Source organism: Scyliorhinus torazame, chromosome 18, assembly GCF_047496885.1.
Source record: "Scyliorhinus torazame isolate Kashiwa2021f chromosome 18, sScyTor2.1, whole genome shotgun sequence".
Lineage (NCBI taxonomy): Eukaryota > Metazoa > Chordata > Chondrichthyes > Carcharhiniformes > Scyliorhinidae > Scyliorhinus > Scyliorhinus torazame.
Genome location: NC_092724.1, coordinates 157,781,807 through 157,809,175, shown reverse-complemented (window position 1 = coordinate 157,809,175; position 27,369 = coordinate 157,781,807). Strand labels below are relative to the sequence as shown.

At 56.0% G+C, this 27,369-nt stretch overlaps 1 protein-coding gene across 1 annotated transcript in view; it reads left to right on the top strand.

Annotated features, from left to right (window-relative positions):
- The window catches only part of LOC140395674 (voltage-dependent calcium channel gamma-1 subunit-like), a 74,898-nt gene that overhangs the window by 35,678 nt on the left and 11,851 nt on the right, over positions 1 to 27,369 (top strand). Inside the window, exon 2 of the mRNA XM_072483735.1 lies at positions 18,308 to 18,382. Within this exon, the coding sequence (XP_072339836.1) occupies positions 18,308 to 18,382 (75 nt within the window). The remainder of the gene's footprint in view (positions 1 to 18,307; positions 18,383 to 27,369) is intronic.

Below are 27,369 nucleotides of genomic sequence, written 5' to 3'. Positions count from 1 at the left end.
CAGAGTGCCGCACTGACAGAGTGCTGCGCTGACAGAGTGCCGCACTGTCAGAGTGCCGCGCTGACAGAGTGCCGCACTGACAGAGTGCCGCACTGACAGAGTGCCGCACTGACAGAGTGCCGCACTGACAGAGTGCCGCACTGACAGAGTGCTGCACTGACAGAGTGCCGCACTGACAGAGTGCCGCGCTGACAGAGTGCCGCACTGACAGAGTGCTGCACTGACAGAGTGCCGCGCTGACAGAGTGCCGCACTGACAGAGTGCCGCGCTGACAGAGTGCTGCACTGACAGAGTGCCGCGCTGACAGAGTGCCGCACTGACAGAGTGCTGCGCTGACAGAGTGCCGCACTGTCAGAGTGCCGCGCTGACAGAGTGCTGCACTGACAGAGTGCCGCACTGACAGAGTGCCGCGCTGACAGAGTGCCGCACTGACAGAGTGCCGCGCTGACAGAGTGCCGCACTGACAGAGTGCCGCGCTGACAGAGTGCCGCACTGACAGAGTGCCGCACTGTCAGAGTGCTGCACTGACAGAGTGCCGCACTGACAGAGTGCTGCACTGACAGAGTGCTGCACTGACAGAGTGCCGCGCTGACAGAGTGCCGCGCTGACAGAGTGCTGCACTGACAGAGTGCCGCACTGACAGAGTGCCGCGCTGACAGAGTGCTGCACTGACAGAGTGCAGCACTGACAGAGTGCCGCGCTGACAGAGTGCTGCACTGACAGAGTGCTGCACTGACAGAGTGCAGCACTGACAGAGTGCCGCACTGACAGAGTGCCGCGCTGTCAGAGTGCCGCGTTGTCAGAGTGCCGCGCTGTCAGAGTGCCGCACTGACAGAGTGCCGCACTGACAGAGTGCTGCGCTGACAGAGTGCCGCACTGACAGAGTGCTGCATTGTCAGAGTGCCGTGTTGTCAGAGTGCCGCACTGACAGAGTGCTGCGCTGACAGAGTGCTGCGCTGACAGAGTGCTGCATTGTCAGAGTGCCGTGTTGTCAGAGTGCCGCACTGACAGAGTGCTGCACTGACAGAGTGCCGCGCTGACAGAGTGCCGCACTGACAGAGTGCCGTACTGACAGAGTGCCGCGCTGACAGAGTGCCGTACTGACAGAGTGCCGCGCTGACAGAGTGCCGCGCTGACAGAGTGCTGCACTGACAGAGTGCCGCGCTGACAGAGTGTTGCACTGACAGAGTGCCGCGCTGACAGAGTGCTGCACTGTCAGAGTGCCGCGCTGACAGAGTGCCGCGCTGTCAGAGTGCCGCACTGACAGAGTGCCGCGCTGTCAGAGTGCCGCACTGTCAGAGTGCCGCACTGTCAGAGTGCCGCGCTGTCAGAGTGCCGCGCTGACAGAGTGCTGCACTGACAGAGTGCAGCACTGTCAGAGTGCCGCGCTGTCAGAGTGCCGCGCTGACAGAGTGCTGCGCTGACAGAGTGCCGCGCTGACAGAGTGCCGCACTGACAGAGTGCCGCGCTGACAGAGTGCTGCACTGACAGAGTGCCGCACTGACAGAGTGCCGCGCTGACAGAGTGCCGCGCTGACAGAGTGCCGCGCTGTCAGAGTGCCGCACTGACAGAGTGCTGCACTGACAGAGTGCTGCGCTGTCAGAGTGCTGCACTGTCAGAGTGCTGCGCTGTCAGAGTGCCGCACTGACAGAGTGCTGCGCTGACAGAGTGCTGCACTGACAGAGTGCCGCGCTGACAGAGTGCCGCGCTGACAGAGTGCCGCGCTGACAGAGTGCTGCACTGACAGAGTGCCGCGCTGACAGAGTGCCGCGCTGACAGAGTGCCGCGCTGACAGAGTGCTGCACTGTCAGAGTGCCGCGCTGACAGAGTGCTGCGCTGACAGAGTGCTGCACTGACAGAGTGCTGCACTGACAGAGTGCCGCGCTGACAGAGTGCTGCACTGACAGAGTGCCGCGCTGACAGAGTGCTGCACTGACAGAGTGCTGCGCTGTCAGAGTGCTGCGCTGACAGAGTGCTGCACTGACAGAGTGCCGCGCTGACAGAGTGCCGCGCTGACAGAGTGCTGCACTGACAGAGTGCCGCACTGACAGAGTGCCGCACTGTCAGAGTGCCGCGTTGTCAGAGTGCCGCGCTGTCAGAGTGCCGCACTGACAGAGTGCCGCGCTGACAGAGTGCCGCGCTGACAGAGTGCTGCACTGTCAGAGTGCCGCGTTGTCAGAGTGCCGCGCTGTCAGAGTGCTGCACTGACAGAGTGCCGCACTGACAGAGTGCTGCACTGACAGAGTACCGCACTGACAGAGTGCCGCACTGACAGAGTGCTGCGCTGACAGAGTGCCGCACTGACAGAGTGCTGCACTGACAGAGTGCCGCACTGACAGAGTGCTGCGCTGACAGAGTGCCGCACTGACAGAGTGCCGCGCTGTCAGAGTGCTGCACTGTCAGAGTGCCGCACTGACAGAGTGCTGCGCTGACAGAGTGCTGCGCTGTCAGAGTGCCGCACTGTCAGAGTGCTGCGCTGTCAGAGTGCTGCACTGACAGAGTGCCGCATTGACAGAGTGCTGCGCTGTCAGAGTGCTGCACTGACAGAGTGCCGCACTGACAGAGTGCTGCGCTGACAGAGTGCCGCGCTGTCAGAGTGCCGCACTGACAGAGTGCTGCACTGTCAGAGTGCCGCGCTGACAGAGTGCTGCGCTGTCAGAGTGCTGCACTGACAGAGTGCTGCACTGTCAGAGTGCTGCACTGACAGAGTGCTGCGCTGTCAGAGTGCTGCACTGACAGAGTGCCGCACTGACAGAGTGCTGCGCTGACAGAGTGCCGCGCTGTCAGAGTGCCGCACTGACAGAGTGCTGCACTGTCAGAGTGCCGCGCTGACAGAGTGCTGCGCTGTCAGAGTGCTGCACTGACAGAGTGCCGCGCTGTCAGAGTGCCGCGCTGACAGAGTGCCGCACTGACAGAGTGCTGCGCTGACAGAGTGCCGCACTGACAGAGTGCTGCGCTGTCAGAGTGCTGCACTGTCAGAGTGCCGCACTGACAGAGTGCTGCGCTGACAGAGTGCTGCGCTGTCAGAGTGCCGCACTGTCAGAGTGCTGCGCTGTCAGAGTGCTGCACTGACAGAGTGCCGCATTGACAGAGTGCTGCGCTGTCAGAGTGCTGCACTGACAGAGTGCCGCACTGACAGAGTGCTGCGCTGACAGAGTGCCGCGCTGTCAGAGTGCCGCACTGACAGAGTGCTGCACTGTCAGAGTGCCGCGCTGACAGAGTGCTGCGCTGTCAGAGTGCTGCACTGACAGAGTGCTGCACTGTCAGAGTGCTGCACTGACAGAGTGCCGCACTGACAGAGTGCTGCGCTGTCAGAGTGCCGCACTGACAGAGTGCTGCACTGACAGAGTGCCGCACTGACAGAGTGCCGCGCTGACAGAGTGCCGCACTGACAGAGTGCTGCGCTGTCAGAGTGCTGCACTGACAGAGTGCCGCGCTGACAGAGTGCCGCACTGACAGAGTGCCGCACTGACAGAGTGCCGCGCTGTCAGAGTGCTGCGCTGTCAGAGTGCTGCACTGACAGAGTGCTGCGCTGACAGAGTGCTGCACTGTCAGAGTGCCGCGCTGTCAGAGTGCTGCGCTGACAGAGTGCCGCGCTGACAGAGTGCCGCACTGTCAGAGTGCCGCGCTGACAGAGTGCCGCGCTGTCAGAGTGCCGCGCTGTCAGAGTGCTGCCCTGACAGAGTGCTGCGCTGACAGAGTGCCGCGCTGACAGAGTGCCGCGCTGTCAGAGTGCCGCGCTGACAGAGTGCCGCGCTGTCAGAGTGCCGCGTTGTCAGAGTGCCGCGCTGTCAGAGTGCTGCGCTGTCAGAGTGCTGCACTGACAGAGTGCCGCACTGACAGAGTGCTGCGCTGACAGAGTGCCGCACTGACAGAGTGCCGCGCTGTCAGAGTGCCGCGTTGTCAGAGTGCCGCGCTGTCAGAGTGCTGCGCTGTCAGAGTGCTGCACTGACAGAGTGCTGCGCTGACAGAGTGCTGCGCTGTCAGAGTGCCGCACTGTCAGAGTGCTGCACTGTCAGAGTGCCGCGTTGTCAGAGTGCTGCGCTGACAGAGTGCTGCGCTGACAGAGTGCCGCGCTGACAGAGTGCTGCGCTGTCAGAGTGCCGCACTGTCAGAGTGCTGCGCTGACAGAGTGTTGCACTGACAGAGTGCTGCGCTGTCAGAGTGCTGCGCTGACAGAGTGCTGCGCTGTCAGAGTGCTGCACTGACAGAGTGCCGCACTGACAGAGTGCCGCACTGACAGAGTGCCGCGCTGACAGAGTGCCGCACTGACAGAGTGCTGCACTGACAGAGTGCCGCACTGACAGAGTGCCGCACTGACAGAGTGCCGCGCTGACAGAGTGCTGCACTGTCAGAGTACTGCACTGTCAGAGTGCCGCGCTGTCAGAGTGCCGCACTGTCAGAGTGCTGCACTGACAGAGTGCTGCGCTGTCAGAGTGCCGCACTGTCAGAGTGCCGCACTGTCAGAGTGCTGCACTGACAGAGTGCCGCACTGACAGAGTGCTGCACTGACAGAGTGCCGCGCTGACAGAGTGCCGCGCTGACAGAGTGCTGCACTGACAGAGTGCCGCACTGACAGAGTGCCGCACTGACAGAGTGCCGCGCTGACAGAGTGCTGCACTGTCAGAGTGCCGCACTGTCAGAGTGCCGCACTGACAGAGTGCCGCGCTGTCAGAGTGCCGCACTGTCAGAGTGCTGCACTGACAGAGTGCCGCGCTGACAGAGTGCCGCGCTGACAGAGTGCCGCACTGACAGAGTGCTGCACTGACAGAGTGCCGCACTGACAGAGTGCCGCGCTGTCAGAGTGCCGCACTGTCAGAGTGCCGCACTGACAGAGTGCCGCGCTGACAGAGTGCTGCACTGTCAGAGTGCCGCACTGTCAGAGTGCCGCGCTGTCAGAGTGCCGCGCTGTCAGAGTGCCGCACTGTCAGAGTGCCGCACTGACAGAGTGCCGCGCTGACAGAGTGCTGCACTGTCAGAGTGCTGCACTGACAGAGTGCCGCACTGTCAGAGTGCCGCACTGACAGAGTGCCGCACTGACAGAGTGCCGCGCTGACAGAGTGCTGCACTGTCAGAGTGCTGCACTGACAGAGTGCCGCACTGACAGAGTGCCGCACTGTCAGAGTGCTGCACTGACAGAGTGCCGCACTGTCAGAGTGCCGCGCTGTCAGAGTGCCGCACTGTCAGAGTGCCGCACTGACAGAGTGCCGCGCTGACAGAGTGCTGCACTGTCAGAGTGCTGCACTGACAGAGTGCCGCACTGTCAGAGTGCCGCGCTGACAGAGTGCTGCACTGTCAGAGTGCTGCACTGACAGAGTGCCGCACTGTCAGAGTGCCGCACTGACAGAGTGCCGCGCTGACAGAGTGCTGCACTGTCAGAGTGCTGCACTGACAGAGTGCTGCACTGACAGAGTGCCGCACTGACAGAGTGCCGCGCTGACAGAGTGCCGCGCTGACAGAGTGCCGCACTGTCAGAGTGCCGCACTGACAGAGTGCCGCACTGACAGAGTGCCGCACTGACAGAGTGCTGCGCTGTCAGAGTGCTGCACTGACAGAGTGCCGCGCTGTCAGAGTGCCGCGCTGACAGAGTGCCGCGCTGTCAGGGTGCCGCACTGACAGAGTGCCGCACTGACAGAGTGCCGCACTGACAGAGTGCTGCGCTGTCAGAGTGCTGCACTGACAGAGTGCCGCGCTGTCAGAGTGCCGCGCTGACAGAGTGCCGCACTGACAGACTGCTGCACTGACAGAGTGCTGCACTGACAGAGTGCCGCGCTGTCAGAGTGCCGCGCTGTCAGAGTGCCGCGCTGTCAGAGTGCCGCACTGACAGAGTGCTGCACTGACAGAGTGCCGCACTGACAGAGTGCCGCGCTGTCAGAGTGCCGCGCTGTCAGGGTGCCGCACTGACAGAGTGCGGTATTGAAGGAGCGCTGTACTGACAGAGTGCCGCACTGTCAGGGTGCCGCACTGACAGAGTGCTGCACTGTCAGAGTGCTGCACTGACAGAGTGCCGCACTGACAGAGTGCCGCACTGTCAGAGTGCTGCACTGACAGAGTGCCGCACTGTCAGAGTGCCGCGCTGTCAGAGTGCCGCACTGTCAGAGTGCCGCACTGACAGAGTGCCGCGCTGACAGAGTGCTGCACTGTCAGAGTGCTGCACTGACAGAGTGCCGCACTGTCAGAGTGCCGCACTGACAGAGTGCCGCGCTGACAGAGTGCTGCACTGTCAGAGTGCCGCACTGACAGAGTGCCGCGCTGTCAGGGTGCCGCACTGACAGAGTGCTGCACTGACAGAGTGCCGCACTGACAGAGTGCCGCACTGACAGAGTGCCGCGCTGACAGAGTGCCGCACTGTCAGAGTGCTGCACTGACAGAGTGCCGCACTGTCAGAGTGCCGCACTGACAGAGTGCCGCGCTGACAGAGTGCTGCACTGTCAGAGTGCTGCACTGACAGAGTGCCGCACTGACAGAGTGCCGCACTGACAGAGTGCCGCACTGACAGAGTGCCGCGCTGTCAGGGTGCCGCACTGACAGAGTGCTGCACTGACAGAGTGCCGCACTGACAGAGTGCCGCACTGACAGAGTGCCGCGCTGTCAGGGTGCCGCACTGACAGAGTGCTGCACTGACAGAGTGCTGCACTGACAGAGTGCCGCACTGACAGAGTGCTGTACTGACAGAGTGCTGCGCTGTCAGGGTGCCGCACTGACAGAGTGCTGCACTGACAGAGTGCTGCACTGACAGAGTGCCGCGCTGACAGAGTGCCGCACTGACAGAGTGCCGCACTGACAGAGTGCCGCGCTGACAGAGTGCCGCGCTGACAGAGTGCCGCACTGACAGAGTGCCGCACTGACAGAGTGCCGCGCTGACAGAGTGCCGCGCTGACAGAGTGCCGCACTGACAGAGTGCCGCGCTGACAGAGTGCCGCACTGACAGAGTGCTGCGCTGTCAGAGTGCCGCACTGACAGAGTGCCGCGCTGACAGAGTGCTGCACTGTCAGAGTGCCGCACTGACAGAGTGCCGCGCTGTCAGGGTGCCGCACTGACAGAGTGCTGCACTGACAGAGTGCCGCACTGACAGAGTGCCGCACTGACAGAGTGCCGCGCTGACAGAGTGCCGCACTGTCAGAGTGCTGCACTGACAGAGTGCCGCACTGTCAGAGTGCCGCACTGACAGAGTGCCGCGCTGACAGAGTGCTGCACTGTCAGAGTGCTGCACTGACAGAGTGCCGCACTGACAGAGTGCCGCACTGACAGAGTGCCGCACTGACAGAGTGCCGCGCTGTCAGGGTGCCGCACTGACAGAGTGCTGCACTGACAGAGTGCCGCACTGACAGAGTGCCGCACTGACAGAGTGCCGCGCTGTCAGGGTGCCGCACTGACAGAGTGCTGCACTGACAGAGTGCTGCACTGACAGAGTGCCGCACTGACAGAGTGCTGTACTGACAGAGTGCTGCGCTGTCAGGGTGCCGCACTGACAGAGTGCTGCACTGACAGAGTGCTGCACTGACAGAGTGCCGCGCTGACAGAGTGCCGCACTGACAGAGTGCCGCACTGACAGAGTGCCGCGCTGACAGAGTGCCGCGCTGACAGAGTGCCGCACTGACAGAGTGCCGCACTGACAGAGTGCCGCGCTGACAGAGTGCCGCGCTGACAGAGTGCCGCACTGACAGAGTGCCGCACTGTCAGGGTGCCGCACTGACAGAGTGCGGTATTGAAGGAGCGCTGTACTGACAGAGTGCCGCGTTGTCAGAGTGCCGCGCTGTCAGAGTGCCGCGCTGACAGAGTGCGGTATTGAAGGAGCGCTGTACTGACTCAGATGCTGCCTTTAAGATGAGATGTTACACCTAGGCCCGTGTGTTGCATCTCACCTGACCGTATCTGTAGCACCATCGATCACACACGAGGCGAGGCGTAGAGAACTTCAATCGAGGCTTTATTGTTCAGACTTGTTCCGACTTGTTCCCCAGCAGCTCAGTCACAGAATGCAGCTGCGGGGAGTAAACCGGGTTCTTATACCCCGCCTATCTGGGTGGAGCCCAGATCCAATCGGGACCCAGCATCTGTCCTCCAATGGCTCCTCGGCATTCATGGTGTACCGTATTACCCCTAATACATACCACCACAGTATCTGAAGCCCCAATCCTAACAGCACAGGGGGTGTACCCACACCCCTTCGAGTGCAGCGATTCCAGATGGCAGCGCCACCTTGCAGTGGGCAATAGGGGTGGGCAGCAAGTGCTGGCAGAGCCAGCACCGTCCGCTGCCCCCTTCAGCCACACCACTCTTCAGTCCCCACCTCCTGACATTGCCCACTGTGCACTGCCCCTGGTACCTTGGCACTGACCCCCTGGCAGTGACTCCCTAGCCTGGCATGGTTTGCCCCTCTGCTGCTGCCAGGCTGCAGCGAGAGGGTGCCCCCAGAGGACTGCCCGAGGTCACCGTTCGGGCTGCCGTGGGCTGGAAGGCGCAGTTCAGACACGGGACCCCCATCCCGGGGGTGGGGGGGGGGGGGAGAGGGGGGTTCCCGGGGTCAACCCCTTACCCACAGCCCAAGCCCACCCAACCCACAGGACCCAGCCTGGCACAAGGGGCACATGAGCAATGGGCTGACCCCCCTTGACCCCCTCTCGGGGTCTTTTGCGCCAAGACTACACTTGGCAATACTTGCACCAGAGCCCGGTGGAGTTACTGCTGTGGGGCCTGGAGCATAACAGGGGGTGTGGGATGTTGGGGGGGGGCATTAATTACATTCTAATGAATGCAAACCAAATGAATGTTTGCCGGTTCCCGCAGCGCAGAGCGGGAAGGCTGCTATGGCTGGCAGGATGGAACCGGAGACTGGGGAAGGGTCCCAACACGGGATTCGCCGCCCGATTGCGACTCCCCATTTTCGCGGCCGGGAACAGTGAATCTCGGCCTACATGTCTGTGGCTGAAAAAAATGTCAAGGCACCAAAAGATTGAAATAAACAGACTTCGTACAGCAAAGAACGTTTAGAGGGAGCGTTGGTGGCTGTTGCTGACTGGACACAGGTTCACCGCCACATTCCCGACATTCCAATCGCGGGGCGACACTTCAGAATTGCTTCATTTGCTTTGGAAGACCCTGAGGCCTTTTGCAAAATGTTCCTGAGGTTGTTGATGTAGATTGCAGGGCTTTACTCAATGGTTTTCAAAATACAAAAGGTGTAAACCCGCCGGTTATGTGTTTGGAATAGGGATAAAATCTCCCACTTTTAATACACACATTTAACTTTCAGCCTATAGCAAAGCTGCCTGAGTGATCGGCCCCTCAGCAGGCCAAATATCATTGACATGAATCATCCAAAAACTCTCAGCAGTTATTTACAACTGGACATTTTAAATGCCTTCCTTTCTATAAATACACATCATATTACATTACAGACAATAAGCTGTAATGTCAAATTACAGGAGAGCTGTAAAATTAATTCATCAGAGGTTTGATTTGATGTCAATTTGAATGTTGCACATCTGGTTTCGTTCAATGGAAGATTGACAAGTCAACTGGCGATCGATTAATCTGAATCTGACCAGTCATTTTACCAGCCAAGAGGTCAGGTCACTGAGATGCACAAGGATTGTGCACTGTAGGTTTCTTCAATATTATTTAGGTAGGCCATAAATTTTCTTTGTGGAGATTCCTGCCCCCGAAAGGGTCTGTGAGTGAATGATGCTAATCCTGTCTGACAGGAGTTGGGTAGACCATGTGATGTTGTCAGAAATGTCTTGGGATTTCTATCACTCCATAAGTGTTAACCATGACTCGATTGGTGTACAACATTTCTAGTTTGGTGGGGAGGGTAAAAGCTGATCTGGCAAGGTGGGATGGTCTCCCTCTGTCACTGGTAGGTCGGGTACAGGTGGTTAAAATGAACGTGTTGTCGCGATTCCTGCTTATTTTCCAATGCCTGCCGAATTCCCTGCCAAAGGCATTTTTTAGAGAGATTGAAGGGATGATTACCTCATTCATATGGGGAGGGAAGATGGCCAGAGTTAGAAAGGTGCTGCTACAGAGGGGAAGGCAGGCAGGGGGTCTGGGTCTCCCGAACCTGATGTACTACTACTGGGCGGCGAATGTGGAGAAGGTGCGGAGCTGGGTCAGAGGGGTGGATTCTCAGTGGGTCAGAATGGAGGAGAGTTTGTGCAGGGGGTCAGGATTGAAAGCACTAGCAACAGCGCCGCTCCCAATAGCCCCGGGGAAATACTCAGGGAGTCCAGTAATAATAGCTTCATTGAGAATTTGGAGGCAATTTCTTCAACACTTCGGGTTGGGGGCAGTGTCGAGGGAAATGCCGATTCGGGGGAACCGTAGATCTGAGCCAGGGAAGTAGGATGGAAATACTCGGAGATGGGAGGAGAAGGGGATTAAGACACTAAAAGATTTGTTTCTTAGGGGTCGGTTTGCAGGATTGAAGGAGCTGGAAGCGAAGTATGGGCTGGAGCAGGGGGAAATATTTAGATACATGCAGGTTCGAGATTTTGCCAGAAAGGAGATACAGAGCTTCCCGGTGGAGCCGGCCTCCACATTGCTGGAGGAGGTGCTGACGGCAGGGGGGCTGGAGAAGGGAGCAGTGTCGGCGGTTTATGGGGATATTTTGGAAGAGGAGAAGGCACCACTGGATGGGATCAAGGCAAAGTGGGAGGAGGAGTTGGGAGAGGGTATGGAGGGGGGGGTTCTGGTGTGAGGTGCTCCGGAGGGTGAACGCCTCCACCTCGTGGGCGAGGTTGGGGCTGATACAGCTGAAGGTGGTATATAGAGCACACCTCACGAGGGCGAGGATGAGCCGGCTCTTTGAGGGGTAGAAGATGTGTGCGAACGTTGCAGGGTTGGAGGGGGGGTGGGGGTGGGGGTGGGGGGGGGGGGGGGGGTCGGCAAACCACGTTCATATGTTTTGGTCCTGTCCAAAGCTGGAGGATTATTGGAAGGAGGTGTTTAGAGGGTAATCTCTAAAGTGGTGCACGTGAAACTGGGCCCAGGCCCTCGGGAGGCCATATTCGGGGAGTCGGACCAGCCGGGGGTGGAAACGGGCGCGGAGTCAGATGTTGTAGCCTTCGCCTCGTTGATCGCCCGAAGGCGGATCCTGTCAGGGTGGAGATCAACCTCTCCACCCTGTGCCCTGGCGTGGCGGGGGGACCTGCTGGAATTCTTGACGCTTGAAAAGGTCAAATTTGAACTGAGGGGAAGGACGGAGGGGTTCGACAATTCGTGGGCGTTATTCATTATGCACTTTTGGGAATTGGATAACATCGAACATTGGGGGTGTTGGGGGCTGGGAGGGTTGGGGGGAGGGGGGCTGTGTGTGTTAATGGTGACTATGTGTGATTCCGGATTCCTTTTTGTCATTTGTTTGTTAACATGTGGGCTAATGTTTGGGGTTTGGTGGGAGGATGGGATCGTTGTTATTGATATGGGGATTGATATTACATTCGTTACTGATTATTGCTTATTGTTGGGTGTAAATTTGGGAGAAATTTGTGAAAAGGAGGAAAATAAAAAGATATATTTTTTATATGACTCGGTTGGTAACACTCTCACCTCCGAGTTGGCAAAGTGTAGGTTTCACTCCAGAAACTTAAGCACACCGATCTAGGCTGACAAATAGTCAGGTTGCTGCACTGTTGGGGGTGGTGTCTTTAGGAGGAGACGCTACAGCAAAACCCCACCTGCCTCCTCAAGATAGTCTGTTGACATCAGACAGCAGGCCCAACTCCAGTCAGACAGGGTTTGGATGGTTCAAAGACCTTCTTAGGCACAGGAATCTTCCAGAAGAAAACCTACGAGCCACCTAAATAATCCGCTGGCATTGCTTGAAGAGGAATAGGGGAGTTGCCCTAGAATCCTGGACGAGTATTTATCTCTCCACCAACTTGACTGAAACAGATTGTCTGGTCACCATCTCACGGTTGTTTCTGGGAGCTTGCTGTGCACACATTGGTTGCTGCATTTCCTGCATCCTGCACTCACTGCACTTCAGAAGTACCGAATAAATTTTCAAATCATTCGTGAGATGTGGGCTTCGCTAGCTAGACCCGCATTTATTGCCCATCCCTAATTGCCCTTGAGAAGATGGTTGTGAGCTGCTTCTTGAATCACTGCAGTCCCTGTGTTGTATGTACACCGTGGAAGGGAAGTTAATGAGTTACCAATTTAGAAGCATGCTGGGAATATTGACTATATTTTAACACTACTTTTGAGCGAAAATAAGTCGGTCAAGTAATGTAAACTAAATACTGCTTAGTATTTTGTACTCGGCCTTATTATGATAATAAGTTGTTCTTCCGAAGGACAACAAAATGCGACTCGAATTGTTTTTAAACCAAGGGCAAAACATTCATATTTCCTCTTGCGTATGTTCCCAAGCTTTATCTCTTCAAAGTTGTTTATTTCACACTAAATATAATGGTTTTCGACTGTATAACTCAGAGAGCAGTGCACTAGCTTTTGCAGCTGGAACACGCTCGCTCCACAAATATATTTGTGTCAATAAATTTCCTTAAATCGAACCTCGAGGAATTTGTCTTTATTATGATTTCCACGACATACACCCACTTTGCTGTTAGGGAGGGAGTTCCAGGATGTTGCCCCAGCGACAGCGAAGGAACAGCGATATATTTCCAAGTCAGGGTGGTGAGTGAGTTGGAGGGGAACCTCCAGGAGGTGGGGTTCCCAGGTATCTGCTGCTCTCGTCCTTCTAGATGGCAGTGGGTTTGGATGGTGCTGTCTAAGGAACCTTTGTGAATTCCTGCTGTACATCTTGTAGATGGTACACAAGGCAGCCGCTGTGCGTTAGTGAGAGAGAGAGAATGGTTGTGGATGGTGTGCCAATCAAATAGGCTGCTTTGACCTGGATGGTTTCAAGATTCTTAAGTGTTGTTGGAGCTGCACTCATCCAGATAAATGGAAAGTATTCCATCACATTCCTGACCTGTGCCTTGAAGATGGTGGACAGGCTTTTGGGATTCAGAAGGTGAGTTACTCTCCGTAGGATTCCCAGCCTTTGACCTGCTCTGGTAGCCCCAGTATTTATATGGCTCGTCCAGTTCAGTTTCTGGTCAATGGTAACCCCAGGATGTTGTTCGGACTTATTAGCTGTGATGCCCTGGGTCATTGAAAGCATTCCATAAATACAAGCGCGTTGGCCATTGTTTGGCCTTTGCTAACTCAGTTCTATTGCTTGTGTGTCTGCTGAAGTGAGAGAGATGCAGCCTGGAAGGTGAAACACTTCCTATTTCACAGCTCAGCGTCCGCGTCAAGAACTCAACGTTTGGTGAGACACGATCAGAGTGGAGTAAAGCTCTCTGTACACTGCCCGTACGACCTGCAGCAACCCAATCTGCCAAGATAAACTCCTACTGAACTAATATTACATTCTCCCCATAGAGTGCCATTCACCGAGTATCGGTGAGATCTGACAATGCCAAGGGATGTCATAATATGCACACATGCACATCATGAGGTAAAAACAGGCAGTGACAGACACCCAGGTTAGCCAATCAACATACAGGACAGAACACAACCAATCACCAGCCAGAACACCAGAGGGGAGCTTCCAACTATAAAACACACGAGGCATCAGCACTCCGCCTCTTTCCACTGGTGACAACTGTAGTGACAGTCAGGGTGTAGATATCAGTCAGCACCTTCTACATGTGGATCAGAGCTAGCCTGGTCTAGTTAGTTAGAGTTAGTACACTTAGAGTAGTAGAGTGTCAACCCACAGCCAGCTGTGTGCATTGTTACGGAAGTTCAATAAATCGTATTGAACCAACGCCTACGTTTGGTGTCTGCTTTCCAGTACAACTGCATCCTGTTGCAGTCCGTGTTACCCCAGGGTGAATAACACAAGGGATAGTTACTCTATCCTGTAGGTCGGTATAAATTAGGAACTGGATGGAGGTGCCCCAAGTTCATTTCACATCGGATTTAGCGTACAAAAGACACCTTTATCCTTTAAATCCAAGATAACATGTATACCTTACTGTCATATATTAATGTATTAGTTTGGTACATGTGCAGAGTTTAATTGACAGGTTTGCTAGCAGCTCCTTTGAAAGCTCCTTTCAGTGATGAAGATGTGATGGGATATTCAGTCCTGGGATCACACAATCAGATCAACAGGTTCCCACAACTCACTCAAAGCATGTTCTGCATTTCTGCCTCCACTTCCCGCCGCTGCTCAAAAATAATTCTGAAAACCAAGTAAAAAATCTAAAGCTTCAAATATTTTGCAACAACTGGGTTGTATTCATTCACTCACTCAGTTGTCTCGTGTTTTAATGACTTCCTTGAGGTTTTTACTTGAAGGTTTCAGCCTCTTCCAAATGTTTGGCTTTGGTAGTTTTGCCTCCAGCTCCGGCTCTGTGAGCTGTTTTTAGATTGCGAGTCTAGATCTGAGCAGCATTCTTATATTGCGAGGACGTATCAGTATCATTGAATCTCCTCTACTGACACAATATATTTCTTCAGTTTCTAAGGCTTTCCAATCAGTAGCATTTTAAAAATAATTTAGAAGGGTAAGAGGTGAAATTTCAGAAACATTATTGAGGTAAAACCTGTCTTCAATGTTCTCTTCCAATGCACGCTGCGTTCTGCTCCTATTTTTAGTTTATTTCTTTCTAAATAACACTAAAAATAGGAACAGAACAAGGCCAAAGAGCCCCTTGAGCTTGCTTGGCCATTCAATGAGATCACTGCTGATCCTTTACAAAGAACAAAGAAAACAGGCCCTTCGGCCCTCCAAGCCTGCGCTGATCCAGATCCTCTATATAAAACTGTCACCTATTTTCTAAGGGCCTGTATCCCTCTGCTCCCTGCCCATTCATGTATCTGTCTAGATACATCTTAAATGACGCTATCGTGCCCGCCTCTACCACCTTTGCTGGTTCCAGGCACCCACCACCCTCTGCGTAAAGAACTTTCCACGTATATCTCCCTGAAACTTTTCCCCTCTCACCTTGAACTCGTGACCCCTAGTAATTGAGTCCCCCACTCTGGGACAAAAGCTTCTTGCTATCCACCCTGTCTATACCTCTCATGATTTTGTAGACCTCAACTCCACTTCCCTGCTCTCTCACACTTCCCATGGTTCCCTGAATATCCAAAAATCGATTGACCCCCTGAGTTCAATATGCTCAACACCTGAGCATCCAGCATCCTCTGGAGCTGACAAAAACAAAGATTCACAATCCTCCGAATGATGAAATTCATCCTCAACTCAGTCCTCAGAAGCTGATCCCTTCCTCCGAGACAATGGCTCCACTATTCTGGACTCTTCGGCCAGGGGGGACTTCGCACCCCGCCTGTCAGGCTCCTTGAGACTGCTATATGTTTTAATAAGCCAGATTCCGTGCTCCATAACCTTCAGAAAGTGCCTTAAGCTGAACAAGAGACACAAAAATATTGAAGGCAGAGAGATGTGGAGAGAAGGGAGTAGTGAGGAGTGAGGGTCTTCGTAGCGAGAGAGACTTCATGTTCCTCTTTTTTTCAACAAAATGGTCACATTTTGTAGCTTATGAATATCTACATGTACAAAAGGAAAATAATGTGGGTGCTCCAATCATTCAGGTATTCTGCAATAACTGGATTGTATTCATTCATTCAGTTGTCTTGTGACCTTTTTAATGACTTCCTGAAGGCTTTGTCTGGGTTGGTAGCTTTGCCTCAAGCTGTGTCTCTCTGAGCTGCATTAAGAATCCTGACAGTGCAGAAGGAGGCCATTCGGCCCATCGAGTCTGCACCCTCTGAAAGAGCATTTTACCTTGGCCCACTCCCTGTCCCTAGTCCCCCCCATATCTTTGTGATTCACTAAGGGGCAATTTAGCGTGGCCAATCCACCGAAACTGCACCTTTGGACTGTGAGAGGAAACCGGAGCACCCGGAGGAAACCCACGCAGACACGGGGTACAAACTCCACACAGACAGTGACCCAAGCCGGGAATCGAACCTGGGACCCTGGCGCTGTGAGGCAGCAGTGCTAACCACTGTGCCGCAGTTGGCTAAATATGCGCAGCAGGTTTAGAACGTAGAAATCTGAAATAAAGACAGAAAATGCTGAAATAATCAACAAGTCAGGAAGCATCTTTGCTGAGACAGACAATGTTAATATTTCACGTCAGTGGCCGTCTTCAGAACAGACCGGAAACGTCAATGATGTTTGTTAACACCCATGAATCAAATCCTAATTGCTAAAACCTCTAACAGAGAGAAACAGTGAGGAATAGAGAAACACGGTGTCTTCCATCATTCTGTTCAACTTAATTGAACATTTTCCTTTAAAAAGTAAATTGAAATTTGAAATGAAACAAAATCATTTTGGGGGAAACAGAATTAGAGGATAAAGAAAATAGGGCCCAGAAGTGTTGCGGCTGAGAGGCCTCAGTTAGGGGATAAAGGTAGGATGGAGGGTTGGGAGGATGGAGGGTGAAGGCTGAGGTGGTGAACAGCAGAACAAGGGGGAGGGGAGGACATCGGTGCTAAATGGATTGTACGAAATGAAAGAAAATAGGGGTGGGGTGGAAATTTAAAGAGATGATGGGAAGGAAAAGATAGGGGGACGTTGAACAGCGAGGAGAGCAATAAAAGTAACATGATTGGGGGGGGGAGCATGAATGGTTGCAGAAGGTAATGGGTCACAGAGCATGTTACACCACACTATACCACATTACAAACACACTTAGAATATAGCACAACACTCTACCGTAGACTGTACCACACCACATCACACAATAGTATACCACACTGCACCACTCTATATTACATCACACCATTCTCTCCAAAAAGAGAGAACCTCACCATTGTCCTTGACATTCAATAGCATCTGCATTGTTGACGGTCCCACCATTAACATCCTGGGAGTTACCATTCACCAGAACCTCAACTGGACTAGCCAAACAACCACTGTGGTTACAACAGGTCAGAGCTGAGAATACTCCTGGTTCCCCAAAACCTGTCCACCATTTACTGGGAACAAGAGTGATGGAATACTCCCCATTTGCCTGGACGAGTGCAGCTCCAACAACAGTCCAGAAGCTCGACACCAGCCAGGACAAAGCAGCCCCGCTTGATCGACACTTCATCCACCACCTTAAACACTCACTGATATACAGTGGCAGCCGTGTGTACCATCTACAAGGTGCACTGCAGGGAGTCACCAAAGCTCCTTCGACAACACCTTCCAAAAGCACGGCCTCCCCCACCTTGAAGGTCAAGGGCAGCAGATTAATGGGAAGTCCACAACACACACGTTCCCCTGTAAGTGGCACATCATCCTGACTTGGAAATATATTGCTGTTTCTTCATTGTCACTGGGTCAAAATCCAATGAATGGGCAATTTAGCCTGGCCAATCCACCTAACCTGCTCATCTTTCCATTGTGGGGGTGAGATCTACGCAGACAGGGGGAGAATGGACAAACTCCACACGGACAGTGACCCGGGTCCTCGGCGCCATGAGGCAGCAGTGCTAACCACTGTGTCACCACGCCACCCCAGGTTGAGTGGCTAATTCATGTGATTTTGGTCACAGTGTTTGAGGCAAGAATGTTGGCCTGGGTTTCAGGAGAGATCTCTCCACCTCTTCTCTAAGTGTCCTGGAATCTGTAACATTTATTCCAGCAGAATCCAAACACTTCTCCCACTGCATTTTCCCCCTCAGCACCTCGGTGGGGGTAAGGCAAGATTATGAGTTCAAACGCCCAGCGTCAAGTCAAACTCCCAACCTTGTGATTCAACTGGGTTATGCTATAGGTCCCTTTTGCCTTTGAATGAACTCTGCAAATAGATTTTGTTTTTGGCGGGGGACCTAACCTCTTCAAAAAGAGTTAGAGCACTATCTAATTCAGAAGTTTGATTCCAGGTCAAGGATAGACATGGATAGTCAAATGCTTGGGATAATCATAAATCCTCAATTGACGTGATAAGCATGAATCATCCATTTGGAAAGTCCCTCTATAGTCGGATATAAAATTGAATGAATATCCTTGAGTTTCATTTCAATATTCACAAGAGTTGGGGAAATAATTAATGTAAAGATAAAAGCAAATTACTGTGGATGTTGGAATCTGAAACAAAACCAGGAAATACTGGACAATCTCAGCAAGTCTGACAGTAACTGTGGAGAGAGAAGGGATGAACGTTTTGAGTCTGGATGATTCTTTGTCAAAGTTCGATGCACATTATTTCTAGTGGGAGTGAACGGGTCAAACCACACTTGCTCCAAACAAATTGACCCATAAGGGATGTCCCAGTTCCCATTTCACTCGTCTCATTTCTATTATTTCACTTTTGTGCAGAATATAACTGCTCGTACTTCAAGCACTTCACGTCAGGAGAGAATGCAGAAATTTTCCAAGTTACAACTCAGAGAGGTAAGTGACTGAGAGCTATGGGATCTTTCTCAATTGTGCGATACACCCAACCCCATTATCCATCATGTACCTTCATTCTGAAAATGATCCCATGCTTTGATGAAAGATAGTGTGCACGGGGCATAATTTTTAAACATGACTATATAACAAAAGAAGGGGGTTGGTGGAAATGAAAACTGTTAGATGGAACGACCATCCTATGTTCTGTAACCTACCTCCCCCACTCATTACCCTTCTGGCCGTGAAGGCTCTCTTCACACACAAAGCAAGTGAAGAGGGTGCGTGCTGATTGGTCACAGCATTGACTGTGACAGCCGTGCGTCCAAAATGTAATTTCTTACATTTTTTAAATTTGAAGTTGATAGTGGTTCATTAATATATAAATGATTAAGTATTTTGTACACCTCGTTACGAAACATTTGGCGTGTGTTAAATGTATTGAACCTTATTCATGGTGTCACGGTTAGTGAACAAGCCCAATTTCAATCCTGCCGCCCACTGAGATGAAGAGTGGTCACTCGTGCGGCCCCCTCGCCCGCCGAGATCGCTGCTCTGGACAGCAAGAACCTTTACTCGTGTTGCAAACCCTGCAGGATTGGCCTGGAGTTTCCAGGAATTGGGAGACCAATCTCCCAGACACTGGCGTCTGCGACCCTGGATAAAAATCATTGAGACATTAGACATTTTTAAAAAAGATTCCTTGAACTTTTCTCTTACGGGAGATTAAAAACATTAAAAGTAGGAGAATAGGCTATTGGGCGGAGAGTCAAGGATCACCCCATTGGGTAATGAGATGTTTTGCTTTCCAAGTCGCGTAGGAAGGCAAAACATCACAAGAATGGATTTCTTGGCTGACGAATAACCAGAACCTGGCAGCAAACCGTGTGACGAAACCTCCAGGAATACATTGATTCACAGTTGGCAACACTGACCTTTGCTCTTCTTTAGCCCACAAGAGTTCGTACTTTTACAATACACAATGCCACGGCCTGGCCCTGATCAGGTGATGCAGCAGAAACCGAGGGTCCAACAGGAGGCTTGGTCTGTATTGAGTGTTTGAGCTGGGCTGGGCTGGGCTGAGTTGGGCTGGGCTGGGCTGGGCTGGGCTGAGCTGGGCTGGGCTCGGCTGGGCTGGGCTGAGCTGGGCTGGGCTGGGCTGAGTTGGGCTGGGCTGGGCTGGGCTGGGCTGGGCTGGGCTGGGCTGGGCTGGGCTGGGCTGGGCTGGGCTGAGCTGGGCTGGGCTGGGCTGGGCTGAGTTGGGCTGGGCTGGGCTGGGCTGGGCTGAGCTGGGCTGGGCTGAGCTGGGCTGAGTTGGGCTGAGCTGGGCTGAGTTGGGCTGGGCTGGGCAGGGCTGAGCTGGGCTGGGCTGGGCTGAGTTGGGCTGAGCTGGGCTGAGCTGGGCTGAGTTGGGCTGTGCTGAGTTGGGCTGAGTTGGGCTGGGCTGGGCTGGGCTGGGCTGGGCTGGGCTGAGCTGGGCTGGGCTGGGCTGAGCTGGGCTGAGCTGGGCTGGGCTGGGCTGGGCTGGGCTGAGCTGGGCTGGGCTGTGCTGAGTTGGGCTGGGCTGAGTTGGGCTGGGCTGGGCTGGGCTGAGTTGGGCTGGGCTGAGTTGGGCTGGGCTGGGCTGAGCTGAGTTGGGCTGGGCTGAGTTGGGCTGGGCTGGGCTGGGTTGGGCTGGGCTGGGCTGAGTTGGGCTGGGCTGGGCTGGGCTGAGCTGGGCTGGGCTGGGCTGAGTTGGGCTGGGCTGAGTTGGGCTGGGCTGGGCTGGGCTGAGTTGGGCTGGGCTGAGTTGGGCTGGGCTGGGCTGAGCTGAGTTGGGCTGGGCTGAGTTGGGCTGGGCTGGGCTGGGTTGGGCTGGGCTGGGCTGAGTTGGGCTGGGCTGAGTTGGGCTGGGCTGGGCTGGGCTGAGCTGGGCTGGGCTGGGCTGGGCTGAGTTGGGCTGGGCTGAGTTGGGTTGGGCTGGGCTGGGCTGGGCGGAGTTGGGCTGGGCTGAGTTGGGCTGGGCTGGGCTGGGCTGAGTTGGGCTGGGCTGAGTTGGGCTGGGCTGGGCTGGGCTGAGCTGGGCTGGGCTGAGTTGGGCTGAGCTGGGCTGAGATGGGCTGAGTTGGGCTGAGTTGGGCTGGGCTGGGCTGGGCTGGGCTGGGCTGGGCTGAGCTGGGCTGGGCTGGGCTGGGCTGAGTTGGGCTGGGCTGGGCTGGGCTGGGCTGAGCTGGGCTGGGCTGAGCTGGGCTGAGTTGGGCTGAGCTGGGCTGAGTTGGGCTGGGCTGGGCAGGGCTGAGCTGGGCTGGGCTGGGCTGGGCTGAGTTGGGCTGAGCTGGGCTGAGCTGGGCTGAGTTGGGCTGTGCTGAGTTGGGCTGAGTTGGGCTGGGCTGGGGTGGGCTGGGCTGAGCTGGGCTGAGCTGGGCTGGGCTGGGCTGGATTGTGATGGGCTGGGCTGGGCTGGGCTGGATTGTGATGGGCTGGGCTGGGCTGGGCTGAGCTGGGCTGGGCTGTGCTGAGTTGGGCTGGGCTGAGTTGGGCTGGGCTGGGCTGGGCTGAGTTGGGCTGGGCTGAGTTGGGTTGGGCTGGGCTGGGCTGGGCTGAGTTGGGCTGGGCTGAGTTGGGTTGGGCTGGGCTGGGCTGGGCTGAGTTGGGCTGGGCTGGGCTGGGCTGAGCTGAGTTGGGCTGAGCTGGGCTGGGCTGGGCTGGGCTGGAGGCTGGGCTGAGTTGGGCTGAGCTGGGCTGAGCTGAGTTGGGCTGGGCTGAGTTGGGCTGGGCTGGGCTGGAGGCTGGGCTGAGTTGGGCTGAGCTGGGCTGAGCTGAGTTGGGCTGGGCTGAGTTGGGCTGGGCTGAGTTGGGCTGGGCTGAGCTGGGCTGGGCTGAGTTGGGCTGGGCTGAGCTGGGCTGGGCTGAGTTGGGCTGAGTTGGGCTGGGCTGGGCTGAGCTGGGCTGGGCTGAGTTGGGCTGAGTTGGGCTGGGCTGAGCTGGGCTGGGCTGAGTTGGGCTGAGTTGGGCTGGGCTGAGTTGGGCTGGGCTGGGCTGAGCTGAGTTGGGCTGGGCTGAGTTGGGCTGGGCTGAGCTGGGCTGGGCTGAGTTGGGCTGAGCTGGGCTGGGCTGGGCTGGGCTGAGTTGGGCTGGGCTGAGCTGGGCTGGGCTGGGCTGGGCTGGGCGGAGTTGGGCTGGGCTGAGTTGGGCTGGGCTGGGCTGGGCTGGGCTGAGTTGGGCTGGGCTGAGTTGGGCTGGGCTGGGCTGGGCTGAGTTGGGCTGGGCTGGGCTGGGCTGAGCTGGGCTGGGCTGGGCTGGGCTGGGCTGGGCGGAGTTGGGCTGGGCTGAGTTGGGCTGGGCTGGGCTGGGCTGGGCTGAGTTGGGCTGGGCTGAGTTGGGCTGGGCTGGGCTGGGCTGAGTTGGGCTGGGCTGGGCTGGGCTGAGTTGGGCTGGGCTGAGCTGGGCTGGGCTGAGTTGGGCTGAGTTGGGCTGGGCTGAGTTGGGCTGGGCTGGGCTGAGCTGAGTTGGGCTGGGCTGAGTTGGGCTGGGCTGGGCTGGGCTGAGTTGGGCTGAGCTGGGCTGGGCTGGGCTGAGTTGGGCTGGGCTGGGCTGGACTGGGCTGAGCTGGGCTGGGCTGAGTTGGGCTGAGCTGGGCTGGGCTGGGCTGAGTTGGGCTGGGCTGAGTTGGGCTGGGCTGGGCTGGGCTGAGTTGGGCTGGGCTGAGTTGGGCTGGGCTGGGCTGGGCTGAGTTGGGCTGGGCTGAGTTGGGCTGGGCTGGGCTGGGCTGGGCTGGGCTGAGCTGGGCTGGGCTGAGTTGGGCTGAGCTGGGCTGGGCTGGGCTGAGTTGGGCTGGGCTGGGCTGGACTGGGCTGAGCTGGGCTGGGCTGAGTTGGGCTGAGCTGGGCTGGGCTGGGCTGAGTTGGGCTGGGCTGAGTTGGGCTGGGCTGGGCTGGGCTGAGTTGGGCTGGGCTGAGTTGGGCTGGGCTGGGCTGGGCTGAGTTGGGCTGGGCTGAGTTGGGCTGGGCTGGGCTGGGCTGGGCTGGGCTGAGCTGGTCTGGGCTGGGCTGGATTGTGATGGGCTGGGCTGGGCTGGTCTGAGCTGGGCTGGGCTGGGCTGGGCTAGGCTGGATTGTGATGGGCTGGGCTGGGCTGGGCTGAGCTGGGCTGGGCTGAGCTGGGCTGGGCTGGATTGTGATGGGCTGGGCTGGGCTGGGCTGAGTTGGGCTGGGCTGGGCTGGGCTGGGCTGGGCTGGGCTGGGCTGAGCTGGGCTGAGTTGGGCTGGGCTGGATTGTGATGGGCTGGGCTGGGCTGGGCTGAGTTGGGCTGGGCTGGGCTGGGCTGGGCTGGGCTGGGCTGGGCTGAGCTGGGCTGGGCTGAGCTGGGCTGGGCTGGGCTGGGCTGGGCTGGGCTGGGCTGAGCTGGGCTGGGCTCGGCTGGGCTGGGCTGGGCTGGGCTGGGCTGGGCTGGGCTGGGCTGGGCTGGGCTGGGCAGGGCTGGGCTGGGCTGGGCTGGGCTGGGCTGGGCTGGGATGACTATAATCACATGTGAAGCAATTCTGATGGATTCTTTTCCCGTTCTAGAGCATCAATTGAAACCGACTCACTCAGCACCACATCTGTTTTTCAGGGCAAATATGGGCACCTAAGGGGCCAAACTGGATGCATGTGTGTGTGTGTATGTGTGGACATGTGTGTGCGTGTCTATGTGTGTGTGGAGGTGTGTGTCTGTGTGTTTGTTTGTTTATGAGTGTGCATGTGGAGGTACATATGTCTGTGTGTGGAGATGTGTATGTATGCGTGTGTGAAAGGTGTGTGTGTGAGGAGGTGTGTATGTGAAAGAGGTGTGTGTGTGTGTGTGGAGGAGGTATGTGTGTGCAGGAGGTGTGTGTGTGTGTGGAGGAGGTATGTGTGTGCAGGAGGTGTGTGTGTGGAAGAGGTGTGTGTGTGTGGAGGAGGTGTGTGTGTGGAGCAGGTGTGTGTGGAGGAGGTGTGTGTGTGGAGGAGGTGTGTGTGCAGGAGGTGTGTGTGTGGAGGAGGTGTGTGTGTGTGTGGAGGAGGTGTGTGTGTGTGTGTGGAGGACGTGTGTGTGTGGAGGAGGTGTGTGTGTGCAGGAGGTGTGTGTGTGTGGAGGAGGTTGTGTGTGGAGGTTGTGTGTGTGTGGAGGAGGTGTGTGTGTGTGTGGAGGAGGTTGTGTGTGTGTGGAGGAGGTGTGTGTGTGGAGGAGGTGTGTGTGTGCAGGAGGAGGTTGTGTGTGGAGGTTGTGTGTGTGTGGAGGAGGTGTGTGTGTGTGTGGAGGAGGTTGTGTGTGTGTGGAGGAGGTGTGTGTGTGTGGAGGAGGTTGTGTGTGTGGAGGAGGTGTGTGTGTGTGGAGGTGTGTGTGTGTGGAGGAGGTGTGTGTGTGTGGAGGAGGTGTGTGTGTGGAGGAGGTGTGTGTGTGTGTGGAGGAGGTGTGTGTGTGTGTGGAGGAGGTGTGTGTGTGTGGAGGAGGTGTGTGTGTGTGGAGGAGGTGTGTGTGTGGAGGTGTGTGTGTGTGGAGGTGTGTGTGTGGAGGAGGTGTGTGTGTGGAGGAGGTGTGTGTGTGGAGGAGGTGTGTGTGTGTGGAGGAGGTGTGTGTGTGGAGGAGGTCTGTGTGTGGAGGAGGTGTGTGTGTGGAGGAGGTGTGTGTGTGGAGGTGTGTGTGTGGAGGTGTGTGTGTGGAGGAGGTGTGTGTGTGGAGGAGGTGTGTGTGTGGAGGAGGTGTGTGTGTGTGGAGGAGGTGTGTGTGTGGAGGAGGTGTGTGTGTGGAGGAGGTGTGTGTGTGGAGGTGTGTGTGGAGGAGGTGTGTGTGGAGGAGGTGTGTGTGTGGAGGAGGTGTGTGTGTGTGGAGGTTGTGTGTGTGTGGAGGAGGTGTGTGTGTGGAGGTGTGTGTGCGGAGGAGGTGTGTGTGTGTGGAGGTTGTGTGTGTGTGTGGAGGAGGTGTGTGTGTGTGGAGGTTGTGTGTGTGTGGAGGAGGAGTGTGTGTGGAGGTGTGTGTGTGGAGGTGTGTGTGTGGAGGAGGTGTGTGTGTGTGTGGAGGAGGTGTGTGTGTGTGTGGAGGAGGTGTGTGTGTGGAGGTTGTGTGTGTGTGGAGGAGGTGTGTGTGTGTGTGTGGAGGAGGTGTGTGTGTGTGGAGGTTGTGTGTGTGTGTGGAGGAGGTGTGTGTGTGTGGAGGTTGTGTGTGTGTGGAGGAGGAGTGTGTGTGGAGGTGTGTGTGTGTGGAGGTGTGTGTGTGGAGGAGGTGTGTGTGTGTGGAGGAGGTGTGTGTGTGTGGAGGAGGTGTGTGTGTGTGTGGAGGAGGTGTGTGTGTGGAGGAGGTGTGTGTGTGGAGGTTGTGTGTGGAGGTTGTGTGTGTGTGTGGAGGTTGTGTGTGTGTGTGGAGGAGGTGTGTGTGTGTGGAGGAGGTGTGTGTGTGTGGAGGTTGTGTGTGTGTGGAGGAGGTGTGTGTGTGGAGGTTGTGTGTGTGTGGAGGTGTGTGTGTGGAGGTTGTGTGTGTGGAGGTGTGTGTGGAGGAGGTGTGTGTGTGGAGGTTGTGTGTGTGGAGGTGTGTGTGGAGGAGGTGTGTGTGTGGAGGTGTGTGTGGAGGAGGTGTGTGTGTGTGGAGGAGGTGTGTGTGTGGAGGAGGTGTGTGTGTGGAGGTTGTGTGTGTGTGGAGGTGTGTGTGTGGAGGTTGTGTGTGTGTGTGGAGGAGGTGTGTGTGTATGTGGAGGAGGTGTGTGTGTGGAGGAGGTGTGTGTGTGTGGAGGAGGTGTGTGTGTGGAGGTTGTGTGTGTGTGGAGGTGTGTGTGTGGAGGTTGTGTGTGTGTGGAGGAGGTGTGTATGTGTGGAGGAGGTGTGTGTGTGTGTGGAGGAGGTGTGTGTGTGGAGGTTGTGTGTGTGTGGAGGTGTGTGTGTGGAGGTTGTGTGTGTGTGGAGGTGTGTGTGTGGAGGAGGTGTGTGTGTGTGGAGGAGGTGTGTGTGTGGAGGAGGTGTGTGTGTGTGGAGGTGTGTGTGTGGAGGAGGTGTGTGTGTGTGGAGGAGGTGTGTGTGTGTGGAGGAGTTGTGTGTGTGTGGAGGTTGTGTGTGTGTGTGGAGGAGGTGTGTGTGTGGAGGTTGTGTGTGTGTGGAGGTGTGTGTGTGGAGGTTGTGTGTGTGTGGAGGTGTGTGTGTGGAGGAGGTGTGTGTGTGGAGGAGGTGTGTGTGTGTGGAGGAGGTGTGTGTGTGTGGAGGAGGTGTGTGTGTGTGGAGGTTGTGTGTGTGTGGAGGAGGTGTGTGTGTGGAGGAGGTGTGTGTGTGGAGGAGGTGTGTGTGTGGAGGAGGTGTGTGTGTGGAGGAGGTGTGTGTGTGGAGGAGGTGTGTGTGTGGAGGAGGTGTGTGTGTGGAGGAGGTGTGTGTGTGTGTGAGGAGGTGTGTGTGTGGAGGAGGTGTGTGTGGAGGAGGTGTGTGTGTGGAGGAGGTGTGTGTGTGGAGGTTGTGTGTGTGTGGAGGAGGTGTGTGTGTGGAGGAGGTGTGTGTGTGGAGGAGGTGTGTGTGTGGAGGAGGTGTGTGTGTGGAGGAGGTGTGTGTGTGGAGGAGGTGTGTGTGTGTGGAGGAGGTGTGTGTGTGGAGGTTGTGTGTGTGTGGAGGTTGTGTGTGTGTGGAGGAGGTTGTGTGTGTGGAGGAGGTTGTGTGTGTGGAGGAGGTTGTGTGTGTGGAGGTTGTGTGTGTGTGGAGGTTGTGTGTGTGTGGAGGTTGTGTGTGTGTGGAGGAGGTGTCTGTGTGGAGGAGGTGTGTGTGTGGAGGAGGTGTGTGTGTGGAGGAGGTGTGTGTGTGGAGGAGGTGTGTGTGTGGAGGAGGTGTGTGTGTGGAGGTTGTGTGTGTGTGGAGGAGGTTGTGTGTGTGGAGGAGGTGTGTGTGTGGAGGAGGTGTGTGTGTGGAGGAGGTGTGTGTGTGGAGGAGGTGTGTGTGTGTGGAGGTTGTGTGTGTGTGGAGGAGGTTGTGTGTGGAGGAGGTGTGTGTGTGGAGGAGGTGTGTGTGTGGAGTTGTGTGTGTGTGGAGGAGGTGTGTGTGTGGAGGAGGTGTGTGTGTGGAGGTTGTGTGTGTGTGGAGGAGGTGTGTGTGTGGAGGAGGTGTGTGTGAGGAGGTGTGTGTGTGTGGAGGTGGGTGTGTGTGTGTGGAGGAGGTGTGTGGTGTGTGGAGGAGGTGTGTGTGTGGAGGAGGTGTGTGTGTGGAGGAGGTGTGTGTGTGTGGAGGAGGTGTGTGTGTGGAGGAGGTGTGTGTGTGGAGGAGGTGTGTGTGTGGAGGTTGTGTGTGTGTGGAGGAGGTTGTGTGTGTGTGGAGGAGGTGTGTGTGTGGAGGAGGTGTGTGTGTGGAGGAGGTGTGTGTGTGTGTGGAGGTTGTGTGTGTGTGGAGGAGGTTGTGTGTGTGTGGAGGAGGTGTGTGTGTGGAGGAGGTGTGTGTGTGGAGGTTGTGTGTGTGGAGGTTGTGTGTGTGTGGAGGAGGTGTGTGTGGAGGAGGTGTGTGTGGAGGAGGTGTGTGTGTGGAGGAGTGTGTGTGTGGAGGTGTGTGTGTGTGAGTTGTGTGTGTGTGTGGAGGAGGTGTGTGTGTGTGGAGGAGGTGTGTGTGGAGGAGGTGTGTGTGTGAGGAGGTGTGTGTGTGGAGGAGGAGGTGTGTGTGGAGGAGGTGTGTGTGTGGAGGAGGTGTGTGTGAGTGGAGGAGGTGTGTGTGTGGAGGAGGTTGTGTGTGTGTGAGGAGGTGAGTGTGAGTGTGAGTGTGGAGGAGGTGTGTGTGTGAGAGGTTGTGTGTGTGTGGAGGAGGTGTGTGTGGAGGAGGTGTGTGTGGAGGAGGTGTGTGTGTGTGGAGGAGGTGTGTGTGTGTGGAGGAGGTGTGTGTGTGTGGAGGTGTGTGTGTGTGAGGAGGCATTGAGGTGTGTGTGGAGGAGGTTGTGTGTGGAGGAGGTGTGTGTGTGTGGAGGAGGTGTGTGAGTGGAGGAGGTGTGTGTGTGGAGGAGGTGTGTGTGTGAGTGAGTGTGTGTGTGAGGAGGTGGTGTGTGT